The 12,419-nt window shown below is 44.0% G+C and overlaps 1 protein-coding gene across 1 annotated transcript in view; it reads right to left on the bottom strand.

Moving 5' to 3' along the window:
* LOC132775607 (src substrate cortactin-like) overlaps positions 1-12,419 on the bottom strand; it is a 53,609-nt gene that overhangs the window by 26,057 nt on the left and 15,133 nt on the right. Inside the window, exons 4-10 of the mRNA XM_067469403.1 lie at positions 11,674-11,803; positions 10,327-10,437; positions 8,579-8,633; positions 7,175-7,285; positions 4,252-4,362; positions 3,704-3,814; positions 1,250-1,360 (exon numbers count right to left, since the gene is read on the bottom strand). Coding sequence (XP_067325504.1) covers positions 1,250-1,360; positions 3,704-3,814; positions 4,252-4,362; positions 7,175-7,285; positions 8,579-8,633; positions 10,327-10,437; positions 11,674-11,803 — 740 coding nt within the window. The remainder of the gene's footprint in view (positions 1-1,249; positions 1,361-3,703; positions 3,815-4,251; positions 4,363-7,174; positions 7,286-8,578; positions 8,634-10,326; positions 10,438-11,673; positions 11,804-12,419) is intronic.

Here is a 12,419-nt window from a genome sequence, read left to right as displayed (position 1 = left end):
CTTTTTCTGGCTGATGTGGGAGCTGTCGCTTTCATCGTCCATCTACGACACTGATGCAGTACTTCCGCATTCCCTGCATGCTTTTGCTGGAGTCTTTTTTATGGCCTCGTAAATTAGTTAAATTAGCCTCCCCACACATAGGTGGTACCTAATTTTCCTACTTGACAGATGCAACTGTCTTTCGGGTTGCAAAGGTCGACAGCAAGCTACACAATTGGTTGGAAGCTCACTCCGACCCGGGCTGAACTCATGACTTTTTGGTCAGAAGTGATCTTAATGCAGCTGCCACTCAAACAGCTGTGCCACAGATTCTATGATTCTATGAATTCGATGCCATATATAAAATACAGTTTTCAGTTTTCAGTTTTTTTTGAAAGGTTAGGAGGGAGGGGCCGATCTGATATCCCTGATATCCCTGGGCAGGGAGTTCCACAACCGAGGGGCCACCACGAGAAGGCCCTGTCTCTCGTCCCTGTCAGATGTGCTTGTGAAGCAGGCGGGATTGAGGGCAGCCACAGCCGAGGGGCCACCACAGAGAAGGCCCTGTCTCTCGTCCCCGCCAGACGTGCTTGTGAAGCAGGCAGGATTGAGGGCAGCCACAGCCGAGGGGCCACCACAGAGAAGGCCCTGTCTCTCGTCCCTGTCAGATGTGCTTGTGAAGCAGGCAGGATTGAGGGCAGCCACAGCCGAGGAGCCACCAGAGAAGGCCCTGTCTCTCATCCCCGCCAGACGTGCTTGTGAAGCAGGCGGGATCGAGGGCAGGGCCTCCTCCAACGATCTCAAGTCCGTGGTGGGTTCATAGGGAGAGATGCGTTTGGATAGATAAGCTGGGCCAGAACTGTTTAGGATATCCATAGCCTTCAGGTATGGCAGTTAAAACGGGGCCAAACTGCATCTATTCTGCAGTGAAAATTCACCTTTTGGTGTAGGGTGATCTAGAAATCCCTTTCGCTCCCGGCTCAAGCTTTAGATGGTTTTTAAATTCTGATAGCTGATCTAGCTGTTGTTATGAATTTTGGGAATTGAAGTCCAAAACACCTGGAAGGAGGGCCAAAGTTGGCCCATGCCTAGTATAACTGCACTCCTAGAAAAGGCATTTGAGCTCATAGAAAAGGGGGAAATCTGTATTGAAAGTGGAAAATCGCCAAAGGAGGATCTCTGTTCTTTTGCAAAGCTCTGCAAAGGAAGTCCAGGATGCAACCCTAAATGCATTGCACATCTGACCCTAAGGGCATCCCTTCACACTGACCTGTCTGGGACTCATGGGGCTCCAGTTCTTCCTTATGGGCCCAACCCAAGGCGGACTTGTCCTGGCGGTCCTTCTGCACCCCATACTTCCCTCCAAAGCCAACGGCGTAGTCTGCAGGGAGGAAGAGACGGGGAAAATTACAGGAAACGACAGGCATTTGCACTTCAGAATGCAGAGTTTGCTTACACCAAAAGAACCACATAAGAACACATAGAATTTCTTTGCAAGGGACAGGAAAAATACACATCAGGAAAACTCTGGGGTTGCAATACTTTCATAAAGCAAGGCTTTCATAAAGCACTCATTGTTGAGTGCTTTCAAGTCCTTTCCAACATAATGCCGATTTGCCTGCTGGATTCACAACTTCACAGGTATCAAGCAAGGTTTTGCATCGTCTTATAATGCAATTTGTTTTGCGATTGCTGTTTGCTGCTATTGGCTGCCTTCAAGCCATTTCTGACCTATGGTAAACCTATCACAGGGATGGGTTGTTGTGGGTTTTTTCGGGCTATACGGCCATGTTCTAGAGGCATTCTCTCCTGACGTTTCGCCTGCATCTATGGCAAGCATCCTCAGAGGGAGTGAGGTCTGTTGGAACTAGGAAAAAGGGTTTATATATCTGTGGAATGACCAGGGTGGGACAAAGGACTCTTGTCTGCTGGAGCTAGGTGTGAATGTTTCAACTGACCACCTTGATTAGCATTTCATGGCCTGACAGTGCTTGGAGCAATCTTTTGTTGAGAGGTGATTAGATGTCCCTGATTGTTTCCTTTCTGTTGTTTTGCTGTTTTAGTTTTAGAGTTTTTTAAGTACTGGGAGCCAGATTTTGTTCATTCTCATGGTTTCCTCCTTTCTTTTGAAATTGTCCACATGCTTGTTGTCCACAGGGTTGCCTTGGCAATACTTGTCCAGAAGAGTTTTGCCATTGCCTTCCTCTGAGGCTGAGAGAGTGGGACTCGCCCAATGGGTTATTTATTTACAGTATTTGTATACCGCTTTTCTCACCCCGAAGGGGACTCAAAGCGGATTTACATGACCAAGCGGGAATTTGAACACTCTTCTTATGTCCAATGCTCAAACCACTATAGTACACTGGTTCCGTAAAACCAAATCTTTTGTGTTGGCAAAGCACGGCCATTTGCAGTTTTGCTGCAAAAGGCTGATATAACCCCTATATTTCTTTCTATTTGCCTTCTAAATTGCCTCCTGCCTTACAGTGACCCTATGGATTTAAACGAGTTTTCTTAAGCAAGGCACTATGACTGCCATGGTTCAATACTATGGAATCATGGGAATTGTAGTTTGACAAGACTTGAGCACTCTGGCAGAGAAGATGGAAGACCTTGCAAAACTACAACTCCCAGGATCCCTTAGCATTGAGCGAGGGAGCTCAAGTGTGGGCATACTGCATTCCTTTTGCAATGTGAATAGGCTGAGTCTTACAAAAGGCATTTGACTGCATAGAATGTGGAGAAATCCATACTGAAGGCAGAGAAACACCCGAAAAAAGTTTTCTAATCTTTTCAAAACTGAGTGAAAGAAGGTCTGGATGTGCATCACCTCTGCTGCCAAGTGCACCCATTCTATAGGATGAGGACCATAAAATGGTGTTGAACTGCATTAACTCTGCAGTATGGATGGGATCCAAGACTTAGAAAAGGCATTTGACTGTATCGAATGGGGAGAAACCCATACTGAAGATGGGAAATCACCAATGGAAAGTTTCCCATTCCTTTCCAAGGAAAGAAGGCTGGGATACGCTGCACCTCTGCACTCAAAGGCACCCATTCTATAGGATGGAGGCAGTAAAAGTGGTATCAAATTGCTATAATTCAACAGCATGGATGGCCTCAAGAGTCTTAAGCTGGACCTGGAACTCAACAAAAAAGCTCCTGTTTTGTAGCAGGTTTCACCCGCCTCATAGGAAACCTGCTACAAAACAGGAGCTTTTTTGTTGAGTTCCAGGGTCAGAGAAGCAGATGGCGGAAACAGAAGAACGGCCTACTTCAGGGGAGTGTGCTTGCTCCATCCATGTTCAACATCTACACAAATGACCAGCCACTGCCAGAAGGGACAGAGAGCTTCATCTATGCTGATGATCATGCCATCACTGCACAAGGGAGGACCTTCTTGCAGCAACACCAGAGGCACTCCAAGGGGCCAGATACTGGTCAAAGGACATCTAATCATCTACCAAACTCACACATTTTGTATTTTGCCTGTTTGTTTGCTTTGTTCTGTTAGAAATGTAATATAATTGACTGGCTGCCCTGACACGAGAAATAAATAGCTGGACCTTCACTGTTTGCAACTGCATTACATGGTCAGTGTTGACCTATATTATACAGTTCAGTGCAGTTAAACTATCCTTAGCAAAGTTCAGTGAAGGAAGGTCGGGATACGCAGCACCCCTAAAACCAAGGACACCTCGGCCTCACCACCTTCCCCAGTTACCTGTCTGGGACTCATGGGGCTTGAGTTCTTCCTTATGGGCCCAATCCAAGGCGGACTTGTCCTGGCGATCCTTCTGCACCCCATACTTCCCTCCAAAGCCAACGGCGTAATCTGCAGGCAGCAAGAGATGAAGCAGATTTCACAAAAAGGTTGGCATTTGCACTTCAGAATGCAGAGCCATATTATGGTGCAAAGAGCGTCTTTGCTCCCCTCCTTCTTTGCAAGGGACAGGAAAAATACACATCAACACACCTCTGGGGCTGCCAATCTTTCATAAAACAATTGTTTTTTGCTCTCCTTCAAGTCTCTTCTGACTTGTGGATATCTACTTTCAAGATGTCTACTGGATCCACAAGTTTCAAATAGGATTTTGTATCGCCTTTTAATTAAATTTGTTTTGCAATAGATATTTATTGTAGTTGGGAGGTCCCAGGGTCATAGAAAAGGCATTTGAGTATGTAGAACGGGGGGAAATCCATGCAAAAGAAGGGAAACCACCAAAGGACGGTTCTCCGAACCCAAGGGCACCCCAACCCTTCCATACTGACCTGTCTGGGACTCATGGGGCTTGAGTTCTTCCTTATGGGCCCAATCCAAGGCAGACTTGTCCTGACGGTCCTTCTGCACCCCATACTTCCCTCCAAAGCCAACAGCATAGTCTGCAGGCAGACAGAGACAAATTTCAGGAAAAAGACAGTATTTGCACTTTGGAATGCAGAGTTTGTTTACACCAAGGGCCACATTGGGCCACATAAGACCTTCTTGGCAAGGGATGGGAAAACTGTCAGAGTGAGACCCTCCGGTATTGCACAGCGTACTTGCGGTTTCCAGATCAATTATCACACTGCAGACTTCTTAAGTTTCAAAAACAACAAACTTTACTGAAAGCATTTCTATAAGCGACTACATCTTGATGGCTGAAAATGGCGACTCACAAAGTACAGCTCTAAACACACAGACAAAGAAACATCTAGGTTCTTGTGGGTTTTTTCGGGCTATAGAGCCATGTTCTAGAGGCATTTCTCCTGACGTTTCGCCTGCATCTATGGCAAGCATCCTCAGAGGTGTGAGGTCTGTTGGAAGTAGGAAAAATGGGTTTATATATCTGTGGAATGGCTGGGGTGGGGCAAGGAGCTCTTCCCTGCTGCAGCTAGGTGTGAATGTTTAGCTGATCACCTTCATTAGCATTTGAAGGCCTGCCTGAGCCTGGGAAAATCTGTTGCTGGGAGGTGTTAATCTGTGCCTGGTTTTTTCCTCTCTGTTGTTTAGCTGTTATAATTTTAGAGTTTTTTAATACTGGTAGCCAGATACTAAGGACCAGGAAAGCACATCTACTGTGCTCCTTGACTTTCCTTCTACGCTGCAGAGACACAGATACCATCCCACAATTTCTCGCAGCCAAAAGGACTTTCAAAACACCACAGGCTCATCGGATCTTTGACCGCCTAGAACGAAAATGAACAAAATCTGGCTACCAGTATTAAAAAACTCTAAAATTATAACAGCTAAACAACAGAGAGGAAAAAACCAGGCACAGGTTAACACCTCCCAGCAACAGATTTTCCCAGGCTCAGGCAGGCCTTCAAATGCTAATGAAGGTGATCAGCTAAACATTCACACCTAACTGCAGCAGGAAAGAGCTCCTTGCCCCACCCCAGCCATTCCACAGATATATAAACCCATTTTTCCTACTTCCAACAGACCTCACAACCTCTGAGGATGCTTGCCATAGATGCAGGCGAAACGTCAGGAGAAATGCCACTAGAACATGGCTCTATAGCCCGAAAAAACCCACAAGAACCTAGTGATTCCAGCCATGAAAGCCTTCGACAATACAAAGAAACATCTGCCCTCCTGCCTTATCTGTCTTCTAGCTGGTAAACTCCCTTTTCTTCTCAGGGCAAAGGAATTCCTGTTATCTCGTTTCAAGGACTCTACTCTCTCTGCCTCTAGGAAAACTGGGGTTGCCATACTTTCATAAAATAAATTTATTGCACCGCTTCAAGTATTTTCTGATTCTTGGATATCTATTTGCAAAGTGTCTATTGGATTCACAATTCCATAGGTTTCAATGCAGTTTCAGATTGCATACTATGGCATGTTATGTCCAGCCTCGGAAAAGGCATTCAATTGGATTGAATGGGGAGACATCCATGCCAGAATTGGGAAATAGATAAAAAGACATTACCTGATCTCTTGTAAAGCTTAATGAAAGAAGATCATGATGTGTATCACCACTTCTGCCAAGGGCACCTATTCTGTAGGGTAGAGCCAGTAAATGTGTTGAACTGCTATAATTTTACAGTGTATCTGTCCTCCAAGTCTTAGGAAAGGCACTTCAATGGAGAGAAATCCATGCAAAAGAGGATTTCTAGTGTAGGTATACTCCTAGAAAAGGCATTTAAGTGTATAGAATGGGGGAAATCTATGCAAAAGGGAAATAGTATAAATGCACTCCTAGAACAGGCATTTGAGTGTATAGAATGGGGGAAAATCCATGCAAAAGAATGGAAATAGTATAGCTGCATCCCTAGAAAAGGCATTTGAGTGTATAGAATGGGGAAAATCCATGCAAAAGAAGGGAAATACTGTAAATGTACCCCTAGAAAAGGCATTTAAGTGTATAGAATGGGGGAAAATCCATGCAAAAGAAGGGAAATAATATAGATGCATCCCTAGAAAAGGCATTTGAGTAAATAGAATGGGTGGAAATCCATACAAAAGAAGGGAAATAATATAGATGCATCCCTAGAAAAGGCATTTGAGTGTATAGAATGGGGAAAATCCATGCAAAAGAAGGGAAATACTGTAAATGTACCCCTAGAAAAGGCATTTAAGTGTATAGAATGGGGAAAATCCATGCAAAAGAAGGGAAATAATATAGATGCATCCCTAGAAAAGGCATTTGAGTGAATAGAATGGGTGGAAATCCATACGAAAGAAGGGAAATAATATAGATGCATCCCTAGAAAAGGCATTTGAGTGTATAGAATGGGGAAAATCCATGCAAAAGAAGGGAAATACTGTAAATGTACCCCTAGAAAAGGCATTTAAGTGTATAGAATGGGGAAAATCCATGCCAAAGAAGGGAAATACTGTAAATGTACCCCTAGAAAAGGCATTTGATTGTATAGAATGGGGAAAATCCATGCCAAAGAAGGGAAATACTGTAAATGTACCCCTAGAAAAGGCATTCGATTGTATAGAATGGGGAAAATCCATGCCAAAGAAGGGAAATACTGTAAATGTACCCCTAGAAAAGGCATTCGATTGTATAGAATGGGGAAAATCCATGCCAAAGAAGGGAAATACTGTAAATGTACCCCTAGAAAAGGCATTCGATTGTATAGAATGGGGAAAATCCATGCCAAAGAAGGGAAATCACCAACAGGAGAGTTTCCACTCTTTTGCAAAGTCCTGCAAACGAAGGTTGGGACGCACCCCTAATTGCATTGCAGCTCTAACACTGACCTGTCTGGGACTCATGGGGCTTCAATTCTTCCTTATGGGCCCAACCCAATGCAGACTTGTCCTGGCGGTCCTTCTGCACCCCATATTTCCCTCCAAAGCCAACAGCATAGTCTGCAAGTAGGAAGAGATGGAGCCGATTTCAGAAAGAGGCAGAAACAAAACAGAGATTTGCAACTTAACATCTAGCCAGAAACTATCTGTATGCCAGAAAGTACAACCACATAGGCATCAAATAGCATTTCACCTAGTCCAAGGTCTTTCAGAAAGGCGCAGTTACATATAAATGCAACAAAATAGGTTTTTAGTCCTCTAGCAAAAACTTTGGGTGCATCTACATTGCAGAATTAATTCACCCAATGATAGCAAGAATCTAAGATGGGGTAGGTTGCAGCAAGAATGCAAAATGTAGCTGCGTTCTTGAAGTCTAGATTTGGATATTCTTGAAAAATGTGCTTCCAAGATACAGAATTCATTGCAGAATTGATTCAGTTTGACAGCCATGGAATCTTGGGAGATGGGGTTTTCCAAGGTCTTTAGTCTTCAATGCTGAATAGTGCCAAACTACAATTCCCAGGTTTTAAAATGCCATGGCTCAATGCTAGGAGATCTTGGGAGTTGTAGATCAGTGAAGGACCTGCACTCGTTGGCAGAAGAGGCTAAATGACTTTTTATAAGCCCAGAAAAACACATGAAATGGACAGGAATACATTCAGTCTCCATATGGAGAGAAAAAGTGGGAAACATAATAAACATAATTATTTATTATTTTTATTATTTAAATACTTATATACCGCCGTTTCTCAGCCTAGCCGGCGACTCAACGCGGTTTACAGCATAATATAACAGTCAACAATATACAGTTAAAAAGCATAAAAACATAAAAACATAAGACACAATTCATACATCAATACCAATCCAGTTCAGCTCTTAACTAAAAACGTGATCCTGTTCGTTGTCCATATTGCCAATCCTTTAGTCAATTACCATTCTTTGCATGGTATTTCCCAATTGTTAGGAGAGACCTAACAAAGTAATATTTTTTCCAGTTCTAAAATAACAATCACAACAACAACAATAATACCACCCTGATATGGGCGGGATAGAAATAATGTAAATAAATAAATAAACAAACAACAACAACAACAACTTGGGGTTTTTTTGCACAGAAAAAATGTGTTTTGAATTTTTTTTTTTTAGTGCAGAAAATTGTTTTGCATGGAAAAAAATTATGTATATTTGTATGGAGAAAATGCAAAGTATCTCTCCTTTTCCAATGAGACTTCCCAATTGTTAGGAGAGACCTAGCAAAGTAATATTTTTCCAGTTCTAAAAAAAGGAAGCCTTCAAAACAATTGATGTGAAAACCTTTTCCAGAGGATGAAATTATAATTTTTTGCAACTCACCCTTTTGGGAGGTATGTTTATCCACCTCTCCCTTGTAGTCGAAGCCGAGCGCAGACTGCAGAGAAAGAAGAGAGGCATGAAGTTACGGCTATTGCTGGCTTAATTGTGTATGGGCCAAATAGAGTCATTTAAGAGTTTGGGGAAAATAAAATAGATGGGAAATATCCCTAAGAGTTTATAGTCTATACAAAGATAATGGGGAAGGAAGGAAGGAAGGAAGGAAGGAAGGAAGGAAGGAAGGAAGGAAGGAAGGAAAGAAGGAAGGAAGGGTGTCATACGTTCTGCAGTTGATGGTGCTTAGTGATGGAAGGGTTAATGACAGTCTTAGTTTTAAAGGGTTGAGTAATCTGTAAGTAAGAGTTCATGGGGGAAAGCAATTAAGGGTGGAGGTATGCAAGAGATAGGTTGCAGCTGGGTGTCTCTGGATATAAGGAGCGAGCCTTGGAAGTGATTTTCGGGAGAAAAGTATTGTCATATACGCTGACGACACTCAGCTCATTCTGAGGATGGAGAGCCGGGCGGACTCCGTACCCGAAAATTTCCATCAGTGCCTTGAGGCCGTGACTGGATGGTTGCGTGCCAGCAGGTTGAGGGTGAATCCAGCGAAGACGGAGATCCTTTGGCTGGGCCGCCCGGGTGGGAGAGAGATCCATCTGCCTACCCTGGATGGCGAGACACTATGTCACCTTCTGTGAGAAGTCTTGGTGTCTTATTGGACCCTCTGCTCACAATGGAGGCCCCGGTCTCTGCTGTGAGCAGATCTGCGTTTTTCCACCTACGTCAGGCTAGGCGACTGGCTCCCTTCCTATCTAGGAACGACCTGGCTACGGTGATCCAGGCGATGGTCATCTCAAGGCTTGACTACTGTAACGCCCTCTACACTGGCCTTCCTTTGTCAGTGATCCGGAAACTGAAGCTGGTGCAAAATGCAGTGGCTCGTCTTCTCGCCAGGGTGCCAGCAAGGTGTCGTATCACCCCAATTCTCCAACAGCTGCACTGGCTTCCGATTGAGTACCAGATTACTTTCAAAGTGCTGGTATTAACCTTTAAGGCCTTATATGGTCTGGAGCCAGCGTACCTGAAGGCCCGCTTATCCCCCTACCAACCCCACAGATTACTTCAGTCCGAAGACCAAAATTTGCTTGAAGTCCCCAACATCTGGACTTATCATCTGTCCTCGACTAGGCAGAGAGCCTTCTCGATCGTGGCACCTTATTTATGGAATGCCTTGCCAGTTGGAACCCGAACCATCCGAGAGCTACTTGCTTTTCGGAAAGCCTGTAAGACCTTTCTTTTCCAAGAAGCTTTTGATGGGACTATGTCAGTTCTCATTTTTATTGTATTTTAAAGTTGGTTGTATTGTTTTAATCTACTGCTGTAAACTGCTCCGAGCCAAATTAGGAGTGACGGTATACAAGTCAAATAAATAAATAAATAAATATTTTGGTGGTGGATGCTGCTGGTTTCCCCCCCAGGTCAGTTGGATTTTCGGTATCCTCACCTGGCTCCTGTAATCTTAGAACCCTGGAACCTTGAACCTTTGGACTGGCTTTTGATTACGGTATAGACTCTTGATCCCTGGACTTTGTTTATTGAACTCTTGGCGTTTGACCACTGGACTGGACCCTTTGACTATGGTGTAGCTTTTGATATCAGTTTTTGTTTATTCTGTGGCTGAGTGCTATCTTGGAACCCACTTGAAGGCACAGAACAACATCAATGGGATTTGGCCATTTGGTGCCACTGACCTTGTCGGCTCGGTCCTTCTGCACCCCGAACTTCCCTCCGAAGCCCTTGGCTGCATCTGTCTGCGAGGAGTGCATCCCAACCTCGGCAACGTATTCGTGGCCCAAAGCGCTCTGGGAAAACAAGGAAGACACTGTTGTAGCTGACTCTTTCCCCCTCAAACACAACACAGGTCATCAATAAGGAGTAAGTTTATGAAAAAAAAGAGTATATAATAGAAGAAGCACTTTCAAAAAGTGTATGCTATGTTCCAAAAGCCCAGCAGGAGGTTGATGTGCCTCTGTTTGACAGCCAAAGCCAGTAACAGCTATCATATTTGTATGCAGTCTTCATGACTTTCTGTATAGCTTTTATACTATATCTATTTCATAGAGTTATAAAATGTATACATTTCCTTATTGACATATAACCAGACAGTCCCAGGGACCTTCACCTCTTTGCAGAGAGACTTCCTGGGCCTTTAACCAACCCCCTCCCCAAAAGCCCCCCAAAACAGCATAAAAAAACAAAAGAACTCACCCGGCCTCCATGAGACGGCTGCCGGAGTTCTCTTGGTGCATACAAATAACGTGCCAGGAAAAAAGGGGCAGGAGCGATTTTTGACATTTGTATGCGCCAGGAGAATTCTGGCAGCCGCATCATGGAGGCCGGGTGAGTTCTTTTGTTTTTCTATGCTATTTTGGGGGGATTTTGGGGAGGGGTTGGTATTTCCAGTGTTTTCTGGACTAATTTAGTCTGTGTTGCACTCCAGGCCAGGAAAGCCCTCTGACTTTAAACGCCACACAGCTGAGTAAAAATGCAATTTATTGAAAATATTTAAAAGCAGTAAAAGTAAAAAGCAATCCACAAAAATAGGTAAATCCAATTAGGTAGAAAGATAGGAACAAATAGTCCAGGAAATTAGTCCATCAGAGTTCATGAAAACAAAAACTGGAACTTCCAAGGTAAAAGCCCAAAACTTGAGCATCAATCAAACAAGGCACTTAAGACGGGAATCTATCCAAGGCAAGGCTTCCCGGGACTTGGGACAAAGTCATAACTCAATTCCAACATTGCTTCGTCTGACTACAGATTCTGTACTTGGCACTTTTATCCCCTAATCTACTCTATATCCCAAGCGGCCAGAAATGGATTTCTTTTCAGTCTTGAATCTGTTATCAATCTCTCTCGCAATCGTCCAAATTTAACTTCAGTTTGGCGTCATTCTGCAAATGTGACAAGCATACCCTCTCTATCACTTCCTCCAGGTCATTGCTACCTGGTTCCTGCAACTACCTAAAAGCTTAGATGCACAGTTTCTAGACCTGGCACCAAACAAAGAGCAACACAACCCCGTCCCAGTTCGGCACCTTGTCCATGCGGTCCTTCTCGGTCCCAAACTTGCCCCCATAGCCATAGGACGCTTTGGGCGCCGCCTCCAGCTCCTTCTTCTTGAGGACTTCGTGCTCCTCCGAGACCTTGCTCCGGAGTGCATGGATGCTGCAAAGAAAGAGAAAGCACATCAGCTTTTCCAGTCACCATTTCCAGATAGGAACTTGATCTGGGTTGCTCTTCCTCTCAAAATAACTATGCAACACGATTTTTGTTCTTGTATTATCAGTGTTGGGAAGCTGCAATTCATGCAAAATGCAAGAGGACAACTTGGTGTCAGGTGTGCATTTTGGAGACCATATCACACCAGTTCTGCAAGAGCAGCATGCCATTGTCTTCCCATTTGATTCCAGGCTCCATTTGAGGTGTTGGTGTTGACCAACGAAGTCATAAAGGACTTGGAGCCAGGATAGCAGAAAGAGAGAAGATCAGTAGAATGGGAAGAGACCCTCAGAGACCACCTAGTCCAACCCTCTTCTGCCAACCCAAGTCGTCCTTACAGATGGTCATCCAGCCTCTTCTATATTCTCAAGAAGTCTATACAGTGTTCCCTCACTTATCGCGGGTGTTACGTTCCAGAACTACCCGCAAAAAGTGAAAATCCATAAAGTAGGGGTGCGCTCTCTCTCTCTCTATATATATATATGTGTGTGTGTGAGATATATATATATATATATATATATATATATATATATATTGTTGCACTCCAGAACAGAAAAAGCCT

Source organism: Anolis sagrei, chromosome 5, assembly GCF_037176765.1.
Source record: "Anolis sagrei isolate rAnoSag1 chromosome 5, rAnoSag1.mat, whole genome shotgun sequence".
Classification (NCBI taxonomy): Eukaryota; Metazoa; Chordata; class Lepidosauria; order Squamata; family Dactyloidae; genus Anolis; species Anolis sagrei.
The sequence above is the reverse complement of the archived record's forward strand: the minus strand, read 5'-3'. Positions and strand labels throughout refer to the sequence as shown.